The 13,832-nt window shown below is 42.2% G+C and overlaps 1 protein-coding gene across 2 annotated transcripts; it reads right to left on the bottom strand.

Moving 5' to 3' along the window:
* Positions 1-787: 787 nt before the first annotated feature.
* Positions 788-13,518, bottom strand: LOC130186483 (metal transporter CNNM3). Of its 2 annotated transcripts, XM_056403647.1 has the most exons (12): positions 11,458-13,518; positions 11,019-11,353; positions 9,128-9,304; positions 8,509-8,666; positions 7,735-7,878; positions 7,492-7,650; positions 6,553-6,722; positions 5,681-5,777; positions 4,364-4,494; positions 3,761-3,887; positions 3,427-3,511; positions 788-1,290 (listed from the first exon to the last, which is right to left on the bottom strand). In XM_056403647.1, exons 1-11 carry the CDS (start codon positions 12,442-12,444, stop codon positions 3,462-3,464), a joined length of 2,535 nt encoding a protein of 844 aa, XP_056259622.1. In that variant the 5' UTR covers positions 12,445-13,518; the 3' UTR covers positions 788-1,290; positions 3,427-3,461. The 2 variants fall into 2 exon arrangements, with proteins under 2 accessions (XP_056259622.1, XP_056259621.1); XM_056403646.1 differs by lacking the exon at positions 3,427-3,511 and having other exon boundaries at positions 11,458-13,517.
* Between the last annotated feature and the right edge of the window lie 314 nt (positions 13,519-13,832).

Here is a 13,832-nt window from a genome sequence, read left to right as displayed (position 1 = left end):
TGGTGTGTTTCTAATCCTGTTGACTGATTCTAATTGTTTATGGCTCTGTAAAGCACTTAATGGGCCGGTGTAGTGCTTTCTTATGTGTTTTATTGGGTTTTTTTTTTATGTTTTTCCACTGATCTTTACTGTTTAGTTTGTTGTATCTGGAAAGCCCTTTGTGACTGTTGTCTACAGAAAGTGATATACAGGTAAATTTTACTTACAATCGAAAGAAAAGCAGCATATGCTCAAAACTGAGAAGCTAAAACGGGGAAATGTTTTGCATTTCTGCTCCAAAAAGAACAAAAATGATTAATGGATTATGAAAATAGTTGCTGTTTAATTTTCTGACTACTGACTAATTGTTTCCGCTCTAATTAAAACAACTCTTAGGTTCATCTTTTGGCCATTTTGAACTTCTCTTAATTTAATTTAAGCATCATTGTAAATATTTTAAAGTGTCTTTGTTAGCGAGGAGTTTTTCCGTCTGCATTAGATCCTGAGCAAATCTGGAAGTTCCTCACACCTCAACGTCTCTAACTTGAATATTTACAGTACAAACCAGCAATCGTCCATTCAAAGATCAAACCTGAACTTATTGTTTTTCTCTGTCTGACAGAAATGTTACGTGAGGGTCTGAAGCCCGGACGTACCTTACAGCTCGTAGATTAATATTATCAACAGTGCACAACTCTGATGTGCAAATCTGCTTTTAACCAGCTCGAGTGTTTTTAGAGTCTCAAATGGACGGATGCTTCAGTACACACACACACACACACACACACACACACACACACACACCACACACACACACACACACACACACACACACACACACACACACACACACACTTTGGCACCCAGACAAAAGTGAGGAATGGCAATGTAGCGTTCAGTATGGAAGGCTAAACCTGGAAGAAAGGCACCGCCAAATCAAAATAAAATGTATATATATATATATATATATATATATATATAATATACGCATTGTTCAAAGTGTATAAAACAACATAAAATAATAATCGTAATGGAAAGCACATGAAGGAATGGGGGATGGAGGTGAGAAGTGTGAGCAGAGGATCTACACAACAAGACGAATAAAATCACTCTCACTCCAGTCGTGTCCAAAAACTACGTTCCAGCCATAGATGATTCATCAATTTCAAAATAAAACAAAAAAAAACAAACAAAAAAGAAATCTCTAAAAAAGGTTGAAGCAGGTGTTTGTTTGTTTTAACAGCGGGCAGAAGGAACAGCACTACCCATGAGCCTCCTCTTCTGTGGAGCTTTCCTGGGCTCTACTGCCACCTGTGGGACCCGACCAATGAGAGGAGAGAGCTGGGGTGAGCGAGGGGTAATGGCAAGCAAACACTCACATATACACACTCACATACACACACACACACACACACACAGGTGATGGAGGACATTTAAAAAAAGAGGAAGGATTAAACCGACACTGACTGGGAACGTGAACGACGGCACAAGAGAGACGAAGAACAGCTGCGGTAGAACATCTGGGTTCTCTTGCGGGAGTAAGAACCTCACTCAAAATCTCATTAACATTTCAAATAACTTAATTAACTCAAAATCCAGCCTGAGAACTAGGCATGAGCGATATCCAAAATGTAATATCTCGATATAGTCCAGCCCAAATATCGTGATAAACGATATTGTTGCAATATGCAAAACTGCAAAAAGAAAGTTGATACTATGAAAAATATTGCATATGGTGGGAAATATGATATATTATTGAATAATATCAACCCTACTGAGGCTTGAGGACTAAATGTGCTTTTATCAGAGGCTGTTTCTCGTCACTTTTGTGCCACCTTGTCACTGTGACTCGAGGGGATGTGATGCGTCCTCAGAAAGACGAACGGGAGGTCTTCATTTCAATACTTCAACAATAAGTTTAAAGAACAAACCTGACGACTGAACACACACTGTAGTTTATTTTGAGTCCCACACACACTGCCCTGCTGCACCGAATACTCACTAGAGCATCAAAATGTGGATTAATCCGCCGCTGAAAATAGTCCCTGACAAATGCTCCATTTCCTGTGTTTGTTTGATTAAAAACTGTGATTTAAAAGTCTCACGGGCTTCAAGTCAGACATCAGTATGAAACCTACCTTAAAATCCCATTTATCTACGCATGAATAATGAAGCTATTTCTAATTATTATGAATAGTTTTAAGGAGTTAATTCATTGTACATTAAGTATTTTAATGGATAATTTGCAGTTAAATGGATTTTTAAGAGGCAAAAAAATGTTTTAAATGGACCAATTAACACGAAGCCATTTCTTGATTTATAACTTAATTTTTCAATAAAGTTGAAGAGGAAGTAGCTTCTTAAAAGGCCTTAAACTTTAAATAACATCCTGTAATTACAACAATGTAATCCAAACATACTGTAAGAAAATATATTGTAATCCATTCATTTATTTATCCAGTAATTTATCCCAAACTTGGGCCGAACCACTGAGTTTCCACCTTAGTGGAAAAGTAAGGTCATCTTAAGTTACAAAATAAAGCTGTACCTAAATCTAATGGGGTTTCATCCTTTAAATACACTTTATTCTACAGGAAATAACCTGAGAAAACACCTCAATATATTACAATCCATTACTTTATCCATTAATTAACACAGATCTCATGTAAAGCCTGTTAAATACCTGAATACTTAATTTTCTTAAATCACCTGAATTAATTAAATAGCACCTGAAAATATTTCAGAACCTTAAACCAAAGCCTTAAATTAATAATTAAAAGATGTGATATGAATGTCTTAATTAAGGGGAAGTAACTATATACTATTTAAAATCTGCTTAATTTGATTTTAAGTTTAATATCAAACACCTTTATTTAGTTTTAGGTGTTTGGTGTGTGTCATTTATTTTAAGGGATTGTTGTTTCATAGTGCAATAGTGTCTAAAATATTGGACCTCCAATATGGCCGCCTGAGGACACCTCTCATCCCCTCCGGGTCGCTCTAATGTTATTTATAACACCTGTGAGTTCCGTGTGACTCGGTGCAGACGTGCAGGTGATGACAGAGAGACGGAGGAGTCACGTCTGTGAGCGTCTACATACCCAACACAGAGTCGTGAGACGATGTCAGGAAACAGCAGAGAGGAGGAAACGACACAGGAAGAAGAGACTAGAGGTTTAAGAGCCTCACGTACACACACACACACGTGCACACACACACACACACACACACACACACACACACACACCTACACCTGACTCTGAAACCAGACAAGAAATTTGTCTCATGAAAATAAAAAAAACATCCACAGAGACAGAGTTGAGTTGAGAAGGTGAAGAGTAGAAATAGTCCTGATACATGGTCAGTGTGTGTGTGTGTGTGTGTGTGTGTGTGTGTGTGTGTGTGTGTGTTGTCTGTCATGCCACAGACAGGCTGCGTTTCATTTACCTCATGCAAAAAAAAAACAAAAGCAAACAAAAAAACTAACAGTAGTTTTCAATGGTATCAAAGAATGAAAAGTTTACAGGAAACTCTGGAGGAGACACCAGAGAAGAAGAAGAGAAAGAAGAAGAAGAAGAAGTGACACGGAGGCAAGGAGGGAAGAAGAAAGAGAGAGAGAATTATTTTAGTTAAAACAGGAAAACACATTCCTAAAAATCCTACAAAGGTGTTTTGTAAAAAGAGTTTTAGTGAGATTTCTCATCATCATCATCATCAGTGTTAGTTTTGAGATCCACGGGTGGGGGTGAGGGGGGGGGGGGGGCATTCACAGCAAAGCTACCTTGTGTGGTGTTTCTGTCGTTGAGCAGCTTGGTCTGACTGTTGGGCAGGATCTTAATCTCAGGAGGATCTGGACTCTGGCCGGCACGAGACGCCATGAGAGCGTTCAAATACTGGAGACGTGTCACCTGCAACACACAAGAAACTGAGCCTTAAAACCAGCCGTCAGGACTTCTGGAACTTTGTGATGTCACAACAAAGCAGTCACCAAGCCCCGCCCACCTGGACCCACTATCCAAACCTTTACAGGATTTGGTTTCTCTGAGTGTTTTTACCTGAAATCTGCTGTATTTTTATTGGATCACTCAGAAAACAGTCAGCCAATCAGAAGAGAGGCTCAGAGCCTCCTCTCTTCTGATTGGCTCACCGACCTGATGTTACTAGAGCTCCAGAGAGAAGCCTGAGAGAGGAGATGTAAAACTACTACTGCTCCCACAACCTGATTGAAGAGGCGTTCACAGCTGCTCTCTGTACAATTAATTGTTGTGAAATTACTAAAAGTGTAATGTTCATGTAATGTTTATCTAATGATAATATTAATTGACATGATTATTATGAAGCTATATCATGAATGTTTATGTTGCCAGGTGTGACGTGTACACACCCGTATGAGCTGCAGGTCGGTGAGAGCTCGGACGGTGTAGTCGGGACAATAGCTGGACGGGCTGGTGGCGTCTGCTGACTCAAAGGGATCCCTGGGAGAGTGACGCTGGGTCGACACTGGAGACTGGTGCACTGTTACATCACACACACACACACACACACACACACACGCGTCAGCACAATATCTGCAAATCCTGCAAGTTTCTTTTTATAGCCACATTTGTGCTTCATCATGTGGTTCTGTAAACACAGCAGAGTGAAACATCACTCAACAGGAATCATGCGCTTGAAATAATCAGGTGTTTCATGTTTAAACTTCAGCAGAAATGATCAAACATGACAGAAAACGTTACAGACACTATGTTTTTATTTCACAGTCTGACTGATGACGGTTTTTCAGGCTGATACTGATCGATTTGTTTGGGGTTTTAAAAAAATCTGAGAACAATTTATCAGCTGATATTTAACAGAAACTGAATCTTGACTGTGACGTCTTGGATCTGCGGGTTTTTTTGTTGTTGTTTGAAGTTTTTAAATCTATTTTATTGGTTTTATTTTTACATTTTAATCATTTTTATTTCTCATGTGCATCAGTTTTCCTGTGTGCTAGTTTACTGCCTTATCATTATTATTATTACTATTATTATTATCATCTCGTCATTCATCTGTAAAGCACTTAGAACTGCACTAAGCTGTGTGAAAGGAAAATAAAGTTTTGATATTCAATTTATTTATGTATTTATAAACAAAAAGTATCAAATATTATGAGACTGCAGCTTCTCAGATCCAAGAATTTGTTCTTTTTCTCTGTTTAATGTTTAAATTTAATATTGTCGGGTCGGTCTGACAAGAAAAAGCTATTTGAGATCTTTTGATGGACATTTTTTTTTTTTACAATTTTATGACAATTTATCGACTCAGCGATTGATCAGTGATGAAAATAATCAATAGTTGTTGCTGTAGTCAGATGTCAACGTCCAAATAAAAGTCATCAATGATTCACTGTCAACGAACCAACTTACAACAGTGTCACATGATGACATCATCAGTCACATCACTAATAATCAAACTCTAATCCAATGGAGACGTCAGCTGTTTGGTTTTTACCTGATTCTCCATCTCACCTGAGTTTACTTTATTTTATTGTCTTGTTCCAGATTTGTTTCATTTGTAATCTTGTGATTTTAAAAGGATTAAAGTTGTTATTATTACTATTGTTATTAATCATTATCATCATCATCTCAGTGTAAAATGTTTTACAGGGTGGATTCTTTCTGTAACTGTGATGCACACGTCTTCCTGCAGTTCCTGATCTCACCTGAAGATGGCAGCGTTAGCGCAGAAACACCGTAGTACGTAAACGCGCCATTTTCAAACTTCAGCCCCTCTTTTCCGATCTCCACCTCCACGCGGCCCTGACAACAAACAAACAGACAAACAAACAAACAAACAAACAAACAGACTTTAGTCTCATTTTAATATAGTTATTTCCCTGGTTTCCTTCTTTCTGTTAAATGGAGAAAATGTGAACTCTGAGCTGCTAAAGATTCTCCCGCAGCTCTGTGATTACAACAACTAGTCAGTGTGTGGTGTAACAACAGGCTTGTCATGAAAACAAACAGTGGCTCTGCTCAGGATGAGCAGAGATACTCCAGTAGATTCATGGACGGATGGTGTTTTCACTGCGTCTCATCCCAGCTGCGAAACAAAACCAGTCAGTGTCGGTTACTGCAGCTGTGTCGTCTGTTCGGACTCTGACTGGATCTTTGTCTCGTTTTGGCAACACTTAACTTAAAGATCTTTTATAACCAGTAACCTTAGAAAACATAATGGTTCATAACACATTAAAATGTAGTTGTTGTGTGTTTATTAATGTATTTATCAGCATCTGTAACTGTGGACACCTGCGAGTGGAACAACTAATGAACGATAATATAATAAAACACAGTTGTAATAATGTAAAATATCTTCATAGAGAAATTAAATTGTTGACAAATACAGTTAAATAAAAAATCATGTCCATATATCTGCTTAAAGCTGGATATTATAAATATAGATATATAAAATAGTTGTGTTATAAACTATTTATTACATTTGATTTGTGAAGATGATTGTGGGATAGTCCTTGTGTGTGTGTGTGTGTGTGTGTGTGTGTGTGTGTGTGTGTGTGTGTGTGTGTGTGTCACAGACCTGCAGCAGCAGGATGAAGTAGTCCACCGGGTGGTTGCGGGTGTACAGATAGTGGGCCGGGCTCAGCCGGTTGCCGGGGTCAAAGTGCACTTCCTGGTTGACACTGGGGTGACGGAGCAGGTGGAACAGGACCCTCTCTGACACACGTGCGGGGCTGAAGTGCTCCACCTCTGCAGGGGTCAAAGGTCAGACAGTCAGACACACGGTGCATCAAACACAGGCTGTCGACCTCGAGTAACTCTGACCTCAGCGTCTTTGTGGAACTGATTCTCAGACGTTAACACGTCAAACATCTGGATTCAAACAGACAGTTCTGCTGTCAGACGAGTCTCATGTTGTCGGCTGAAGTGTGAAATACATAAGATCTATAATGTGATCAGATTTAAATAAATTGATAACCTGTCCAAGGAGAAGAGACAGAACCAGTGACTTCTTTTAAACCACGTTTTAAAACCCATTTTTATAGACTTGCTTTTATGTGATGTCGTCTTCGACCTCGTCTCTGTCCTGTTTTTGTTTATATCGCCTTCGAGCTTTTTGCCGTTATTGCTTCTGCCTCGATTATCAAAGCACTTTGTAAATGTAGTTTTTTACAGGTGCTATATTTAAGTTATTATCATTATTATCATGACTCCTGCGTCTGGTGTGTCGGGGATATTGAGGAGTTGAAGACAGATAAATCTGAAACTTGTAAATGTGAGCAGCTCGTAAATGACACGACACAGTTCAGGTCCAATAAAGTTGAATTTAAACGACGAAACGATGAATCAGGTTTGATGTTTGGCACTAAAAGACCCAGATAATACGTAACAGTGACATAATGATTACACTGCTGCGTTAAACTGTGACTAATTTACTCGGGTAAATCTCGCTCAATCTTTCCATCCTGTCACATTCACACAGGCCTGTGAGTAAACATTCACAGACGCCAACACACACCTCTGGACAGGAAGCGGTGCGTCGCCAGCAGCAGCTGCGGCGAGGTGCGGATCTTGGGTTCTCCTTCGGGAGGCTTGAACAGAGAGAACTCCTCGTGGACGCTGCGAGGCTCCAGAGGAATCTCCAGCTGAGGGAGGGGCCGCTTCACTTTCCTGTCCACTACGGGAGGAGGAGGCGAAGGGTGAGAGGTTTTAACGAAGAGCTCCAGAGGCTGAAGAAACAAACGCGTTTACAGAGACTTACAGTATCCGTCGGATTCATCCAGGATCTCTGATTTGATGATCTCCTCGATGACGTCCTCTAAAGTGACCAATCCCAGCACCTCGTAGAAAGGATCCCCCTCCCCCTCGTTGTTCACTTTCTGGACGATGGCCATGTGAGAGTTGCCTGGTAGAAGTGAAAGGGTCAAAGGTCAAATCACAGAAATTTAAGCTCATTTTAAAGAAATCGAAACCTCTGGTAGCTTCTAGACACGAACATCGCTTTTGGTTTTATGTGACCAGGTTCTGAGATTTCTGTTTCCACACTGACTTTAAATGAACTTCTGTTTGATTTTCATTTTGAAAACTTAAAGTCCTGGTTGCGTCAAACATTGCTTTCCTTCTGTGAGTCATAACTCAGTAAAATCTCACCTCACAGACACGATACACATCATTTTAGAATCGGTGTCGCCTACACTTCCCGGGAATATCATTACCTGCCATGTTATTACAAATAAACATTCATAGATCTGCTTAGAAATTATTGGGGGGTAAAAAACAGCGATCCATGCAGCTGCAGAACTTGCCTGAGAATTATCATGTTTTTAAGTTTTATTCAGAATCAAATGGATCCAGTGACAGTCGTCTGTACACGCATGGGTACGCTGCTAACAGGGAATGGTAATAGCTACTACGGTTTGGTTTTGATGGGGAAGAAAAAGTGAACAGATAAACGGCTAAAACAGAGAGCTAAAGTTGTAGCCCGAAGCTAACTCACTGACTCCATGGCAACGAAGGAGGGCGGTCCACAGCTCACCTTTCTTGAACTCCTCCAGCATGGCGTCCAGTTTGGTGTCGTTGAAGACATAGTGCAGCGGGTGATTGTAAAACTTGGTGATAGTCGTCATGGGGGTGCAGTCGTCCGGGTCCACCAGAGCCAGGTCTTTCACATACAGGATTTCCACAATGTTGGACCTGAATAAACCAGAACACGTGAGTGAACAAAGAAAAAGACACAAGTACGACAGTATTATTCCATCAGCTGTGAAGCTGTAACCAATCATTTGTTCATTATCAATACATCTGACATTTCTTTTAATAATCAATTGATTGTTCAGCATATAAAATATCTAAAAGATGAAAAATGCTCATTGTTGACATCTTTTAATTATTTGTTTATTTTGAAAATATGTTGCATTTACTGTCACAGAAAAGTGTGAATTTTGCTTGAAAAATTATTAATAAATTATCAAAATTGTTGCCAGTTAATGATCTGTCAATTAATTGATTAATTAACTAATCATTTCAGCTTTAGAGCTCTGGTTGCTTTTCCTGAAGTTTGGGGAAATAGTGAAACTACCATCAACAAACTACAGCTTTTGTTCGTCTAAAGATGAAAACAAAGTTTTTAAAAAGGGCCCCGTTGCCATGCCAACCTCTCCTCCTCGTAAATGGGCACCCTGGTGTATCCGCTCTGCATGATCTCGGACATGGTGGAGAAGTCGAGCACGGCCGAGCTGGGCAGCATGAAGCAGTCCTTCAGAGGCGTCAGGATGTCCTCCACCGTCTTGATGCGCAGCGTCCCGCGGCTGAACTCCTCCTTCACAAACTCACTGACACAAACAACAACACGACACCACATCACATGACACGACACAACACCACATGACACAAACAACACCAGACAACACCACATGACACCACCCCACACAGGCAGGAGAGACACACACCTGGGTAAGAACTTTTATATAAACACAGATCAGCCACAACATTAAAACCAGTGACTGATTTTAATCTTGTGGTTTAAAGGTGATTTTTTATTTTTTACTTAAAAGCCATGAAGCTGAAAATAACTGAAACTAAAAAATAAGTATTAAATCACATTACTGATGGTTCACAATGAACTCTTTCAAAACAGGCCACAGATATACTAAACCAGTTGTTTTTATATATTTTTAAACTGCAAGAAAATGGATAAAAACATAAATTCCCACAGTTGAGAACTGGATTATTGTGATTCATTATATTATATTATGAATTTATTATTGTTTTTTTTAGATCAGATTTCATGTAAATCAACAGGATTACATGAATTCCTCTTAGTTCATAAACTATTCTAGTGTTTGTTTGTTTTTTTAAGGTAAAAAGAAGAATTGGTTGCACATGTGGAACTGTACAAGTGGGTGTAAGTAGGTGTAAATGTACACACTTATATATGTTTGACTTTAAGTATATGCATTCATATGGATGTGAGTAGGAGGTTTCAACAACGAGCGGTTGAGATGGAGTCTTCCTCTGATCAGAAACAGTCTGGAGAGATAACAGTTTCTTCTTCATGAGCTTCCCTGACGTTTTCTACCAATTATTCTAAACTTGCTAAGTTTGAATCCTTGTTTTCGTTGCCGCCTCAGTGACCGGGTTAGCTCGTGTCAAGGTCGGCGTCTGCGGCTAGCACATGTTGTTCTGTCTAGCTGACAGGGAGGGAACGGCTGCAACAAGTTACTGTAACTGTCCCAAAGCTGAGCGGCCGGATCACAACAGAACACGGTCTTATAATATATTCGTCTGTTCTGTTGTGTCTGTGTTGACTCGAGGAAGGTTCTATGTTCTACACACAGCAACTGCTCTTTGATAAATATTACAACATAATAAATAATACTGTCATATTATTGTAAACAGTGTATATGTTGGGGTCAGTTTCAACATATGAATTCTTCCATTCAAACACGAATCATCTTTACAGAGTATATAGGTATCTAGCAGACAGGTGTACGGTTAATATATAAACGTTTGGTTGGTCTGGTCCAAATTAACTGAGAGAAACTGCAACCGAAAGTGTTGCAACCGTCCCCAGTTTCAACTACAGCTTCTTTTTTAAGTTTGTATTTTCTTTATTCTTCTTTCTCTAGATTAAAAACAAAAGAAAGTTTGTCTGAACTTTAAGCTTAAATATTTACAGTACTGTGCAACAGTTTCAGGCACTTTGGATGTTTAGATTCTTATTCAGACCCAGGTTCGTTCTGCAGAAGGACAACGAGTCCAAACACACAACCAGAGTCACAAAGAACCAGAAGAACCAGGAGTCCTACAGTTGGTCTGGACCCCACAGAGACCTGGTCCCCACAGAGACCTGGTCCCCACAGAGACCTGGTCCCAGCATCGTGGCGTCAGTCTGGGCTGGAATAACCCACGTGTACCTGAGGAACTGTGTGCACCTGTGGTTTTATGGGTTTATTCTAAAGGAATACTCTCTTCACTTTTAGAGTCTCAAACTTCAGCACTGAACATGTTTACTTCCTGGTCTGTGTGTGAGTGTGTTGTTTTCACCTGTAAGGGTCGTTGATGCTCGTGCGGATCATCTCCATCGCCCTCTCTCTTATCCCACAGGTGCTGATGTCCCTCCTCAGACCCAGGTCCAGGATCAGCCCCAGGGGGCAGGACAGGGGGCAGGTGAGCACCAAACAAACCTGGGCCAGCCAGGTGAGAGCCGGCGCCAGCTGGAAGCCATAACCGGAGCACAGGATGTGAGGAGCCAGCTCAGCAAGGAAGAAGATGAGGAAGCCGCTGGTGAAGACCGCGGAGAGGATGGAGCCCAGAGCCCGGTACAGGAGCACACCCAGGACCGAGTGTCCCACCGCACACAGGAACAGCAGAGAGCAGGTCTGCGTTGGAGACAATGGGGGGGGGGGGGGGGGGGGGGGTAAAAGAGGCATCAAGAAGCAGAACAGTATTTTCATCCCGTCCTCTCTATGCTGACAGAACTTACCAGGAAGTTCCCCCTCCTCCTGATTGGCTCCAGGCGCTTGGCGGCCCGTTTCTCCTCCTCGGATCCGCAGCTGTGAAGGACATAGAGCTCCACCGGGTCCAGCCACAGCAGGCTCAGGTTCACTGTCCTCAGCAGCCCGCACACCAGCAGCAGCAGCACTATCAGCGCGGCCAGACCCCACGGCGGGATGTGTTCTGCGGGCAGACCCTTGTCGGTGTTTATCCGCAGTCTGTCCGGGCCCACGGAAGCCCATTTCCCTCCGCTCAGCACGCACAGGTGGTAGGTCTGCTCGCCGCCGGCTGCTCCCGCGGAGATGTTCCTCTGCCGGACCTGCACCGTTATCAGCCCGCTGTGCTCCTCGTCCGGGACGAACTCCCCCGTCACCTGGAAAGCGGACTCCTTCCGGCCGGACTCCTGCCCGCACGGGTCGGGCGCATCCCCGACCGCCCCGGCCGCTCCGCCCGCTGCCCCTGCGAACGCCACCCACGGCCAGCTTCCATTCAGATCAGTCCCGAAGAGACGGAGCTTGAACGTGGCTCCTTCTGGCGCCGAGATGATCCGATCCTTCATGCACACCAGACGCGCCGGGTCTTCCAGTCGCAGCCCCAGGACCGGCGGAGCTTCCCGGCTGCAGGCGCCGTACCTGATCCCGCAGAACAACAATATCATCAACAGGAACCGTAGACCTGCCAAGCTGGCCACCATATTGGAATTGGTCAGCCTGGCTCTGCGCGGATCATGTGACTCTAGCTCCCCGCAGTGGCCCCGCCCACCTGGAGGCGGTGAGCCAGCCAAACAAAACGAACGCTGCAACTGACCTACGCGGCGGCCATTTTGGCTCCACACACGCAAGCGCGGCAAACGGGACCAACGTCCATTACGGGGCTGGATTCTGAATGTTTTGGGGTTTTTAATCGCCCCGCCCCCTCCTCGGTGTGAGCTCACAGCCAATGAAACGCTAGAAAACAAGGAGGAGCTCCCGCCCATCTTTGTTAGATTTCATAATAACAAGTCATTCATCACTCTGAGCCTGTTACAGAGACTACAGCTCCATTCAGCTCATGTAAATTTACTCTCAACGTGCGGTTTGAGGAAAGATTCACAGTCTACTCACATGTAGACTGAAGGAAGTGCAAGTTGTTAAAGTTCATACTCTCCATACAGGCAGTGAAGTTATCTCTTAGTCTGATGTAAAAGAAAATTCAAGAAGAAAATACCACAGCTTCTTTTTAGCGAGCCTGTGTAAAGTTAAGCTACATTTTGAGTCCGTGTTCCTCTGCTGCAGCTAAACAGTTAGAGGTTCTGGCCCATTATATGCCAAGGTCCATGGCCCGAGTCTGGCCCAGATATGGAAGTATATGGACTGGCTATAATCCTCCTGTATTGACTGACAGCTGACAAGTCCAGATGTGGAAGTAGCATCTGACCATTATGCTGTATATGGGCCAGATTCGGCCCGTGGGACTGGGTGTATAATGGGCCATAGGAAAACAAGCATGTGTCCCAAGAATGGGCCAGATTTATTTTGTACCTAAAACACCTGAAAGGTGTCCACTTCCTGCTGAAGAAACCAGGAGGTCACACAGTTCATTTGAGAGTAATATATATATTTATATGGTAATAGTTAACACGTCCCTCCTGGTATTTTATTTTCAGGATTCTAGCTCAGAACAAAACTTGGACCACATGCTTGTTTTCTTCTGGCCTATTATACACCCGGTTCCACGGGCCGAATCTGGCCCATATACATCACGATTGTCAAATGCTGCTTCCACATCTGGACCATCTTCTAGCTGTCAGACAACACCAGAGGATAAAAGCCAGAATCTGCCCAGATGTATGCAAGTGTAAGAAAATCCACTGATCATAGATTTTATTTTCATTTTAAATGGTGTCCCTGACCTTAAGTCAGACTGCTGACAGCTAATATAGCTGAACGTAGACATATTTTTATAACCAGTATGAACTGATCATACTGACGTGATTGTTGTTGACAATGTGAAACTCTCATAAACTGAGCTGCACCTTCAGCACAATGCAGCCTGAAGTCATAAAATCAATCTGTGGTGTGTCTTCCCTGTTTGTTTTCCTCTTAATAATAATAATGATATATTTGTGAAGTGTTTCATCTGTGCAGTCTGTGCAGGAGAAGTGCCGCCTTGGTCCTGACAGAGATATAATAACCAGCTTCCTTTTGATAACAGAATTTGAGGATCCACCCACATGTCCTGTAAACATTTCTCACATGAGTTAATGTGAAACGAGTCGAGTCGAGTTTTTCTACAGCTGAATCAAAGAGACAGATTTTCTGTAGAGAAATATATCTCAGGTTTATTAACCTCATAGATTTCTTCAAATGCCTTACAGGAGTTATA

This window comes from Seriola aureovittata, chromosome 18, assembly GCF_021018895.1.
Source record: "Seriola aureovittata isolate HTS-2021-v1 ecotype China chromosome 18, ASM2101889v1, whole genome shotgun sequence".
NCBI classification, from domain to species: Eukaryota; Metazoa; Chordata; class Actinopteri; order Carangiformes; family Carangidae; genus Seriola; species Seriola aureovittata.
The sequence above is the reverse complement of the archived record's forward strand: the minus strand, read 5'-3'. Positions and strand labels throughout refer to the sequence as shown.

Excerpts from the sequence above, each read along its gene's own strand:
- LOC130186483 (XM_056403647.1), bottom strand. The coding sequence starts at position 12,444 with ATGGGCGGGAGCTCCTCCTTGTTTTCTAGCGTTTCATTGGCTGTGAGC. Across the intron at positions 11,354-11,457 it reads GGAGGAGGGGGAACTTCCTG|ACCTGCTCTCTGCTGTTCCT; the intron begins GTAAGTTCTGTC and ends TCTCCAACGCAG. Across the intron at positions 6,723-7,491 it reads GCACCGCTTCCTGTCCAGAG|AGGTGGAGCACTTCAGCCCC; the intron begins GTGTGTGTTGGC and ends TGACCCCTGCAG.